The sequence below is a fragment of the Vidua chalybeata genome, chromosome 2 (genome assembly GCF_026979565.1).
Source record: "Vidua chalybeata isolate OUT-0048 chromosome 2, bVidCha1 merged haplotype, whole genome shotgun sequence".
Lineage (NCBI taxonomy): Eukaryota > Metazoa > Chordata > Aves > Passeriformes > Viduidae > Vidua > Vidua chalybeata.
Window position 1 is genome coordinate 28051798 of NC_071531.1, and position 12045 is coordinate 28063842.

At 44.7% G+C, this 12045-nt stretch overlaps 2 protein-coding genes across 8 annotated transcripts in view; one reads left to right on the forward strand and one right to left on the reverse strand.

The window, feature by feature from the left end:
* Positions 1–4211, reverse strand: part of NCK2 (NCK adaptor protein 2) — an 84258-nt gene extending 80047 nt beyond the window's left edge. For 3 of the 6 annotated variants that reach the window (XM_053934265.1, XM_053934261.1, XM_053934264.1), the window contains exon 1: positions 3491–4211. The gene's annotated coding sequence lies outside the window, so the exon portion shown is untranslated. Of the gene's footprint in view, positions 1–2805; positions 2908–3490 lie in introns of those variants that run through there. The other 3 variants (XM_053934263.1, XM_053934266.1, XM_053934262.1) reach the window with 3 other exon arrangements.
* The window catches only part of FHL2 (four and a half LIM domains 2), a 141177-nt gene continuing 131958 nt past the window's right edge, over positions 2827–12045 (forward strand). Inside the window, exon 1 of one of the 2 annotated variants that reach the window (XM_053934256.1) lies at positions 2827–3362. In XM_053934256.1, coding sequence (XP_053790231.1) covers positions 2935–3362 — 428 coding nt within the window. In that variant the 5' untranslated portion in view covers positions 2827–2934. The remainder of the gene's footprint in view (positions 3363–12045) is intronic. The other variant, XM_053934260.1, reaches the window with a different exon arrangement.

The window sequence follows — 12045 nt, forward strand, 5'->3', positions numbered from 1 at the left end:
TGAAAGCTTAAAAATGTACACTGTCAGGCACACAAATTTATTATTTATGCTGGATTTAAAATATAAACTCTCTTCATTAATAGCAAGCAACAAATTCATTTGTTGTGTCACATATACTTAACTGAATATAAAAATATACATTTCATATTGCAATGCACTTTCAACTTACTCATGTCATTAGCATTTATGAAAATTAAGAATTCTTATGGTGGGGAAAAGAAGATTATTTTAAGGAAAATAAAGCAAAACAACAAAAACTTACCATTTTGAAGAATTACTTTACACATTACTGAACAGAGCAACAGTTTAATTGGGCAGAACACTGTTGACTACATTATTATGAGAAAACTAATGGGCCTAATTAATTTGTAGGAAAAATTTAAATTGGAACTACCTAAAACAGAAATAACTTTTGGATTCCTGGACCAACATGCAGATGTCTGCAAAGCAAAACAAACAGAAAAGTCATTTCTCAAAAGGTGCACCAGGATCTCATGTAGTAAAGACTTGACAATGGTGTACAGGTGAAATTATTAGAGCAGGCCTCACTTCTTCACCTCAGGATGACAAAACAATACTATTTCCCACATTGCAAACACCATCCCAGCTCTCTAAACATTGTTCACTTCAGGAACTAGTAAGAATTCCTGACTTTCACTCCCTGAAAACTACTGTTCTACAACATTTCTGTATACCTAGTAAATACAAGGACAAAGCGTACTACCTTTAGGTTTATTATTTGATGAGAAGGAGAAAGCAGCTCTACTGCAGAGTGCCTCAACTCTCCGCCTCTTCGACACACCAGATGACCTACTTTGGGGGAGCAGGGCGTCCAGCGACGAGCACCCAGCACCTCACCCTAGGCTGACTGAACTAACCAAAACACAGCAGCGCCTGGTTTCAGTTTTCAAACTCCCTCAAATACCTCTAATGAATCCACATCAGCAATCCCCCTTCCTCAACACACAGCAGGAGTGGGGTTTGGGAATACCCCCGGCTTAGAAACCATCAGTCCCTCAATACAAAGAGAAAATATTTTTCTAGAACCTATGCTTGACATTCAAAGATGCCTTGGTTTTGATTTCAAACCTGCTGCAAGTAAATTGATACAGCACCTGTCTCCATGACTCTGGAAACAGCTTTAATGCTCAAGGAGAATGAAAAATGCAGATACTCTGGGTAGTTTTGCTGCTCTCAAGACCACGACCAGCAAACAGAGCCATCTGGGTATCACTTTTCGAGTTGCTACTGTTATAGTTTCTACTGAGGAAAGCCATGAGCACTGCAAAGGATTAACATACCAACAGCAACACAAGGCACAAAAAAAACAAAAGCTGGAAAAGCAGCAGACACTGCTGACCTTGTCCCTCTTCTTTAGCTAGCAGAAGATGTGAGGTGACATGGAAGAGAGCAAACACCTTTCCTTAAGCTTTCAGACAGCTAGCCAAGAAAATAAAGAAAAGAGAGGAAGGGAAGGGAAGGTAAGCTCCCTTTCTGTAAGGCAACAAGGTAAAGGCTGACCTTCTGAATTTATCATATGTTCAGCAGTCTGGATGTAGTAAAAAGAATCACCCACACTATCAAGGGCTAACTCTGCTATTAGTTTTGGGAAAATAATGCAAAAGAGATTTTGTGTATCTTTTTTTTTTTGTTTTGTTTTCACAAAAGCAATCAAAATGTAATCTGGTATAAGTAGGAGAAAAATGCAACAGCTAATGTTGCAATGACAGAACAACAGCAATAAGAGCTAACATTATAATGAATCTGTATCTGTTTCATGGCCTATATAAAAATATTTGCTAATTACAGCCTTGATCTTCATGGTACAGGTGCCTTCTATTGCTACATTTATTCACTGTTCCCAAAAGTGACATCTTCTGTCAAAGTCACAAGAAGAAAGTCAGTTACAAAGACAAAGCGATCTGCTTAACTTCTTAAACACACTTGGGTGAGACAGAGGCTTTCGATTTCCAGAGTTGTGAAATCAATATTTCAGAGAAGCAACAACATTACATCAGAAATTATAATCCTAAAAATGAAAACACAGTAGTACCATTAACATCATCTATGTGGTGTTGCTTCAGATTCCTAAAAAGCAATGGCAAAACAAGTACTTTCAAACAGAAATTCTTCATAATCTCCTACCCAGTGAGTCCTTTCAAATTCCTCCATATTAAGTTACCAGTCCAAACTCCTGATGATATAAACCACGCATGGTTAAGCCATGAAAATTTGTTTTTACAAAGGCCACTACCACATTTCATGAAAAAGAAGTCTAATTCTCCCACATTAAGCTGCTAGAACAGCAGCAGTATGTTCCTCAGAAAAAAAAAAAAAAAGCTTCATGGGAAGAAACACTGTTCAAGCTGAAGAATGCTTTAAATTCTTACCGACTTTCAGTCACCATACAACTTTTAAAACAACAAAAGGTTTCTCTTTGTTTTAAAAAACACGATAGTTCAGAGTGAAAGACTACATAGAATTCACGGAATAACCCTTATGTACACAGAGAATCACATTCAATGTTAAAAAACAGTGCAAGATATTAACATAGAAACTAGAGCCGAGAGCTCTCATGATCAGCCAGCTGCAGGTCAGACCTGAACTACAAACCTGAATCCCGATCTGGCAACCTGATCTTAGATAGGCCAAAGTGCTTACCCTGCCAGCAAGGGGTAGCTGCTAGGCTGGGCAGATTTTTAATTAAAAACAGGGCGAGAAGACTTATAAACTTCAGTAATTTTCCTCCCAAAACACGCAGGGATGCGCTTCACTGAACATTCATTACGTGAGATGTAATTTTACCTTTATGTCCTTTACCTATACTGGCATCGACCGAGGCCATAGCGCACCGCACTCCTTGAGAAAATCCCCGGCCTCAGCCCTACTGAAGTCGGTGACGGAAAGAAAAACGAACTGAGCGGACCGAAGGCGATGTCCCCGCCGCAGCCCGGCGTGCTTTCCCGCCGGTCCCCGTGCGGGGCGGCGGCGCTCCCGCTCCCGCCCGGGAAACTTTCGGGTTGCGCCGCGCTCCGGCCGGGAGGCGCTGCCCGCCTTCCCCCGGCGCTGCCCCGCGGCCGCCGGATACACCGCCTCTATTCACCGGAGCCCCGCGAGGGGTGCGGGGGGTGGCGTCCCGGCCCGGCGCTGCCCCCCGGCCGGGCGGCACAAAGCAGCGGCTGTCACACGCACGCACACACACGAGCAGCAACTCGGGAGGATGAGGAGGAGCCGCCCCCGAGACCCCCCCCGCAACTGGACGTGGCACAACGAACACTCCTCCAGCTCCGGGCCCCCCGTGCCGCCCCCGGCAGGTACCGGCCCCTCCTGCGCGGGGCGGCCGCGGAGCCTCGGCCGCACAGGTGACACCCGTCTTTCCCCCGCTCCCGACGCCCCTTCCCCGCGTCGTCCCCCGCGGCCGCCACAAGTTTGCGGCGGGCCCCAGCCCCCGCCCCGGCCACATCCCCGTCCCGCCCGCGGCCGCGCTCACCTCCGGCCGGCCGGCGGAGAGCGGAGCGGGGCGGGCAGCAGCAGCGGGGAGGCTCCCAGCCCAGGCGGGCTCCGCTTCTTTGTCTCCTCGGCGGCGGCGCCCGCTCGCTCCCCCTCCGCTTCCCTCTGCCCTTCCCCGGGCGGATACGGGCCGCGTCCTCCGAGAGGGGCCGGCTGGCTCCCCCCGCTTCCCCTTCCTTCTCCTCCCGTGCTCTTCGCCGGACGCGTCCAAGGCCCCGGCCCTCGGCGGCGGCAACGGCAGCGGCAGCTCCGCTCCCTGCCTTCCCTCAGCCTGCTGCGCCCGGCGGCGGCGGCGGCGGCCCCTCCTCCGCGAACCGCCCCCCCCCGGCACAGGCACAGCCCCCGCCCCCGCCCTGCCCTTCCTGCCGCTGCCGCTGCCGGGATCGCGCGGGAGGAGCTCTCCGGGCTCCCCCTTGCCCGCCGGGAGGGCCGCTGCTCCCCCGCCCCAGCGCAGGAAGGACGGGCAGGGACAGCCTGGGTGGCTCCCTCTCCTCTGCGGGAGGACCTCTCCGGGACCGCGGGGCGGGGCAAAGGGGGCCCTGCCCGGCAGGAGCGCCCTGGCACCTCCTTCCCCTTCCATCCCCATGAGACCCGGTGCTCCCGGAGAAGCTTCCGAGCGGAAGCGCTCGGGAAAAGTACTGGCAAACGCTGAAAGACACGGGGATGGGGGAGACGTGCACGCTTCGGGGCTGGGCCGGGGGAAGCGCCCCGGAGCGGGGAGGGGCGCGCCGGGGTTCGCCCCGGGGCTGCTACGGGCCGGGAGCGCGGGGCTGCTGCCGCCGGGGAATTTCCAGCCGCGATTTCGGGGCGCTTCCGTCGCCGCCCATTAGCCGCGGGGCGGCCGCAGCCGTAGCTTTTCTCTCCCCGATCCTTCTTTTCCCTGCCGGCCCGGGGCGAAGTTTCAGCCTCAGCGCCCCGTGTATCAGCGCGGTCGGGCGGTAATTGGTAGGTGGTGTGCCCTCGGCAGAGCGTCTGGGCACGGCAGCCACCCCAAGCCACAGATTCAGAGAATTTCCTGTGTTGGAAGAGACCCACGAGGTTCATCGTGTCCAACTCTTTGCCAAGCACAAGACACTCCAAGAATTCCACCATATGCTGAGAGCACTGTCCAAATGCTTCTTGAACTCTGTCAGGCTTGGTGCTGTGACCACTTCCCTGGGGCGCCTTTTCCAGTGCCCAACCACCCTATGGGTGAAGAACCTTTTTCTAATATCCAGCCTAAACCTCCCCTGACACGCTTCAGGTCGGTCCCTGGGGTAAGCCAATTCTGAAATAGAGCCCCGTGGCTGGGTGTATGTCCAGCCTGTGCCAGCTGCTGTCCCCCTCCACTCCCGGGAAAGACCTCCACGAGTGATTAAAAGCAGCGGATGGAAGCACCCCATGGTGGCCCTGGTCTGCCAGCCCCAGTGCTTTCCCCTTGGCTCACTCCCCCCAGTAGTGTCCCTAGGCTATGGGAAAGATTATCCCTCGGGGTGGGCAGGGAGGAAGGGGGAAGCCACTCTAAACTATTGTAAACCCTTTACAACATGGCAGCTTCGAGGGAGACGAGGCTGGAGTGTTAGCCATACCGGTTCCCTTCAGGAGACATTCCTGGCTTTGGAGGCAAGGCTATGCAACACCACTCTGAATCCACATTAAAGTCAGCAGCCCTGCTGCCTTGTTTTCTGTGACCAAGCTTAATATAGTTGTGAGATCTTGAGACAAAGATTTTAGAAGCTTGAAATACGATGATTTAAAAATGTGTGTTCAGGATCTTTCCATACTCCTGCTTAACATGGTTTAGAAATCCTCAAATAACTCCCCCTTGTTAACTTTTACAAATTCTTACAGCACTTAATTGATGGTTTGGGAAGTTCCAAGTGCCTTTCACGTGCCTGTGAAATAAACCTGAAAGAAAATGTGGCCACATCTTTCTTCCAAGAAAGACTTTGCATGCACCTCAGGGAGGAACAGAAATCCCCTTTCCTGGGTTTTTGTGCATGCATTTGATTTCAGTTCAGAGAGGTGTTAATCTTACTTTTGAAACAATAATCTGACCATGCTTTTTTAGAGCTAGAAAATATTTGGGGTCCCTGCTAGCTCTGCCTCACAGCATGGTCAGGCCTCACTCCAGCCTGCACAGGCTTAGGCTGAATTTAAATGGGATCGGTCACCCAAGGACTTTCAGATAAAGGTCTCTGTTGTTTCTAGAACAAAATGCACTGTGGGAGTGATAAAAGAGAGGTGAATTATCACTTCTCTCCTTTGCATTTATAGTACACAGTTAGGTTTCAGTCTTGGTTTTGTCCCTCTTACCACACCCTTGCTAATGCCATCCTACAATAAATCCTCCACTTTGTTCTTTTCCGTATAGCACTGTTGAGTTGAGGATGTCCAAGGCAAGGTGCTATGAATCCTTTAAAGTTTCCAGGCTAAGTTAGACCTCCAGAAGGAACCATAAGCTGCTGAAGGAGCAGTAGCTCTCAAAGCTTTCCAGGTATCTGAAAAAAAATGATAAAACACACCTAACTTTAGCAGATTAATGCTAATAGGATTTACAGAATAAGAATGTTTTAGGGAGGGATTTGGATGAATACATTGTCTTGAGGCAAAGGACTAATTTAAGGACTCTGAAGCATACTGTTGTTAAATATACTTAATTACATTAAGAAGCGATCCATTAAAGCTGGGTTTTTTTCCAAAGTGTGGCTTATGATGAATAGAAGACACTGTAGACAGTATTTGCAAGGGTTTGCATGTTGAAGGATGTTTTAACTGCCTATTTGCTGAATGAATCCTTAAGTTTCCCTGCAAAAACAACCAAGATGTTGCCCTGAGTAGTATTTCAAAACATTGAGCCTACTGAAATATTAATGTATGCCTTTTTAAATGTCATAATTAGCTGTTATCTCTGAAATAACTGTTATTAAGAAGAGCTGGCTGCTTGTGATTTGAGTGAGAATTACATTCTAAATATGAGAAGATGATAAATTGGGGGGAATATGCACAGAAGTGAAAGCAGTACATGATGTGGCAGGCACACTTTTGTATAAAGAAAGTAAATATGTAAAGCATGAACTTTTGCATATGCATAAGAGTGGTGCTGTCCTTACAAAATATATACACCGTAGAGAAGAACATAAATATTTTTCCCAGCCTAAGGCCATAACTATTTACTGAAAAAAAAGAAATGGGTGAATAATAGAAATACGTATCTATGTGTTTGGCAAAGAAACAGCATGCCTCATACTGCTGCTTCAAACAGGGCTACATGCAAACCCCAGACCCAAAGGTTGTGTGATAGACCCATTTTGCAATTACATAATGGCAGTCAATTCATTTTGATGTTCATGTTTTGCACAAGAGGCTAAAAAAAACCAATAGCGTGTCTTTTGGCTTGTAGTTCTTTACTATTTTTTTTGCCTTTCTTTTTTCATGACTACCCATTTTCTGTCCCCTATGTGCTGCTGCTTGGGCTTTACCCCTGGCCTGGCAGAGCAGTGGCTTCCACAGGATGGGCATGTGAACATATGGATCCCAGCCATGCAGATCCAAACCACACTAATGTGTTTACACACATTGTGGCAGGAGAGAACAACCACCTCCCAGATGTGCCTCCTTCTGCACAGATACCTGATCTTTTCTCCAAATGCATCAGGTTTTCTCACCAGCTGGTCTATCTAGAGTATGAGCAAATACCTACTCCCATAGGGAGACATTTTAGCAGGGATGTGAGACAGAGGGATTGGTAAGTTGAAAATCTGGAAAACAACATTGTCCAGTACAGAGATGGACAGCAAAGGCGTTTGGTCGCTCTGTGTTAGTCCATTGGGGTGCAAATATACCTAATCTAAGTTTATAGGTTGGACTTCATGATCTGAGAAGTCTTTCCAAAACATAATTTATTCTATGATTCTGTGATTAACCTCTTTCAAAAGCCCCTACTCCTGATTTTCAAAACTGCCTTTTAAATATATCAGTAGTTTGATAAACTCCATTTATACATGTGGGGTTGTTAATACTGTATCAGTAACAAATGGAAGGTAAAAAAACTTTGGGCACTCTGGGGAAGAAAAAAGGGGATTTTTAATTCTCCCTAACCTGAAAAAAATGCTCATTTTAATAACACAAACAACAATAACAGAAGATAACAGAAAACTTCTGTCAATGTATTTTCTCTCAAAAAAATTTTTTTGAAGGGTTTACATCGCTACATATTTAGTTTCTGCTTAAAACATAGTTTAGTTCCCATGTAGATGAAGGGGAATTACATGACCACTACCAGGGGAGAGTAGATCCCAAACACTCACTTAGTTACTGCTGAGTCACTTAAGTATATTTGCACTATGATTCTGATTAAACCTGACGGTAAGGCAGCTGCTTTTCTCACTTACTGCATGGCTGCTGCATCTTCAATGACATTTATGAAAAACGTTGAGGGGAAGAGCATGTCCTTCGAGCTCACAGTACATCCAAATTCTTCTATTCAATGGACCAAAGCTCCCCAAAGGTGCTGTAAAACTGCAAGCTAAATTTATCAGCAGATCACATTTAACTATGACAAATTCTATTGTTATCTTTTGTAGACAGTTGCTGAGATTCAAAGTATTTATGTAAGGAAAACAAACGGGTGTTTTGGGCTTTGGAAATGTCAGGGCCCTTGATTCTCCTGTTTATTTAAAAGTGGATGTGTGCTGAGGGACATCTTTTGAACTCTATTCAAAGGTTAAAACTGATCTTTCATACAGTTTTGAAATTCAAAATACTGCTGTTAAATGTTTTGACTCTGCTGTGTAATCTCCATTTTGCACTTAAATACCAAATTCTGTCTAGAGTTGTCTGTTCTGCAGAGTGCAGAGACACAGGCATTGCATCTTCCAGCCACGAAGTGCAGCCATTTCAAGGGAGGAGCACAACCCCCTGATGTGCTACAGCTGTGCAACAGTTCAGAGCCAGTGGTGCAGATATAGCATTCCACAGCTGTGGTAGGTTATGTCAGCAAAATGGGATTGCCCACATTGGACTTTGCTCAGGACTGCAAGCTGATACTCCCCTCTCATGAGTAAAAAATGTGTAGGGAGAGGCAACAGACAAGAAACAGAGGAGGTTATCTTACCTGGAGATCCAGTAGGCTGCATTATCAATTTATGAGTTGTATAAGGCCAGGGACCAGTGCTTTCTTTGCTTGGGAGGAACATTTTCCAAGTGTATGTAGTTGTTTACTGATGCAGGAAAGCTCATCCCATGGGCCCTCAAACTCCATGGGCCAAGTTCCATGGCAGCTTCCTTGAGGACCCACAGCCACAACCTTGCAGTTTTTGTGTGCGTGGACAGGACTTCTTCTCTGCCCATCCCAGCTTGGTACAGCAACCATGGTCTGAAAAAGTGGCAAAGTGATGTGCTGCAAATCCACAGACACGTTACTTGACCATGTCACCCCAAGAGCCTGGGCAAATGGAGCAGAGGGATAGTGGGACTGAGTTGGGCCAAGAGGTTGAAAAAGCAGCTTCAGGTTGTGACTGAAGGCAACACAACAATCCTGTGACATCACGCTGACTCGGGTTTAACTTTCTACTTGGCTCTCCACTATGTGTCTACAGCTTTAATTATCAACTTCATATCAAAGGCCTGACTTTACCCTTTAGAGGTTTGACTGGTGTCGGTTTCACAAACTGACAATGCTGTAGTTAACTGCAGAGAAGGAAAAAAATGCTCCTCATTAGCCTTCCCAATTATTTTCTAATAACTGGTGACTAATCATAGGCTCTGCCTTTGAAAACTGTTTTGCCAATTATTTTAATTGTTATACAAAATGTATTGTATGTCTCAGAGCACTGATACCAAGAAGCATAAGACTATGCAAGAAGTGCAACCTTCAGAACAATGTTTTCATCCTTCATGACTGCCAGGAAAGTCTGGGATCCTACTCTCTGTGAACTTAGAAACCTGTAGATAAAAGAAAAATCAATGTGCGTTTAAATCAGGATTTTACATTAGTTCCATGATTGGTGTCATGATTGAATTTTTGAATGTTTGAGGTTGACAATTCTGAATTAGGTCAGACAGTGTAAGTCATTTTCTGCTGTTATATGCTGGCGTGAATTTTACCTTCATGCAACATTTCCTGTTTGAATAGGTAATGCAGACTCTTACCGATCAGTACACAAGATTTTAGTGTACAGTCTAGACAGATGTACAATCCATGCAGATCAAACATCATCTACAATGGTCATAGTCTAATCTGTTCTTTTCTGGTTTAGAAAATACAGAAGTGTAGTCTGTATTTTATTTTTCAATCCAGAATTAAAAGACAAGACCATAAGTAGTGTGATCTCTAGATGATTTTTGCTGTATCTATGTGTTCTACAATAACGAGAGGCAAAACACAGTGGGCACACAACAATAAACCAAGACTCCACCTGCCTCTGATGAAAAATTTAAATTTGAGATATTTTGTGTAGTCAGTTTTTAAAGTTTCTTCTTAATGTTGCAGAGCTTATGATCTCTACACTTAACAAATGAAGTCATCCTCATTTTCTAATGGGAAACAGGTTAAAAATACCTAAATAGTGTGACTTTAAAATCAGAATTTGGGTATACAAGATGATGGACTACTGTTTCTAATAGAACTGGTACATAATTATTGTAAAATTTGGTGTACTCTGGTATTTTGCTGTCACTCAGCAAATAACTTCAGTCATCGCTGTGGAATTAATTGAATAGTACATCAGTACAATCAATTGCTGCTCAATCTAATTAAAATTACAATTAGCTGGGAGAAAAATAGTGTGAAGAACCTAATATGGTTGAAAGTGAAATTTTCCTGATTCCATCAGTCATAATTGAAATTGCTGAATGATTATACATAACAGAAAAATTGAATACCAGACAGCATTATAAAAATCAGTGGTCAAATACAAATATCACATTAAAAAATCTGGAAACAGTGAATTCTTAAATCAGAGATGCAGAAAATTTTTAACTATATAAAATCATAACTATGAGTTGTTAACTGAAATAAAGTAAAATTTATTTTAAATATTGATTGTATCACAATTAATTATTTTAAGAAACAAACTTTTTAGTAATGACAAAGGAGCTATGAAAAAATAGTCAGGTTTCACAATACAATTGGGGGTGTCTTGGTTTTGGGTGGGGCTTTTTAAAGTAATCCCTTTTTTAAGCTGCTATTGCAAAGACAGCAACATGGCAATAACAACTGGCTGAGCATATGTAAACTCGGATCTGCATCACTACCATTCTTTTACCTGATCTCTATTACATACAAGAATTGTCTAGAGACAGGAAAAATAATTCAGAAGTCAGTGTTCCTAGTCTTTGTTTTTCAGCTGTCATTGTCACCCAAGTGCTGTATAGCTTTGGCTTAGTCAGGAAAGCTTTGATAGTTTAGTATTTCTTGATTTAATATTATTATAATAATAGTTCATGGGGATGATAATTTGTAGATGTAAAGCGCAGAGGGCATCCTATACAAGTGATATATCTTAGCATTACAGCTTGCAGCAGCAAAGTCAGTCCAGATTTAGCTGACAAATCCAGTACCCAACTGAAATATACCAGGTGCTATTTCTTCAACAAAGTTTGGGAGGATCAGTTGTGTTTGTAGTTTTGACACTCATTTGCCAAACACCTTTGTCAGGCTCACCTAAGTCACTACATGTTTATCTGTACTCTGTGAACATCTGCATGGACATATGCATCAGAGTGCTCTGGATAAACATGTGAGTCAGTGACATTGGCCAAATACAGGACCAATTTCTACTCAGCAAGAAATAGTCTATTCCAGACCAAAGGTCTGCATGGTTCCTCAAATCCCAGTTTAAAATATTGCAGCTCTTTCAATGCCAAACCTCTCCTGAGTGGACATTGCTTGCCATAGCTGTGAATGCACACCAGACAGGAGGCACAACGCTGTCCAGCTGCCATATGAAAAAGTAGCAGTCCAATAAATGAGTTATTTGACCCAATACTAACAATCATGTCTGTTCTAGGTTTGAAATCACCTACACTTTGATTTTCTGTAGAGCTCAACACTGCAGTAACCTGCTCTCATGGGATTTAAAATTTGATGGGTGAGGTCCCTAGCTGACAGGGCAAATTGTGTAGGCAAAACTAATCACAGCTAATTTACTTTCTATTGATACTGGTAAGTCATGATAGTCCTTTTGCAGATTGCTCAGGAAAAGACCATTTCCTCTGCCCTCACCCTGAAGAACAGTTTAATTTACCTTAGGAGTTTCCCAGCAGATCACAGGGAACCCTGCAGAGGGTCAGAGCTTTAGGTCGGTTGCCTTTGCAGCCCCCCTTAAGGGCCCCCGCCAGCACAGCTGTAGCTGGCATGCCCCCCCTTGCCAGCTGCTTCAGAGCTCCTGTGAAAGCGTTGGGAGGGAGAAAAGCTCACCGTGGGAGGGTGGGTGGGAAAAATGATAACGGGGAGTGGTTGCATTCTCCTCATTCCTGTCCCAAACTTCCTAGTCATTGGGTCCTCTCCACTGAAATACCCCCGGGATGGGAATTCCTGGGAAGTATCCAATC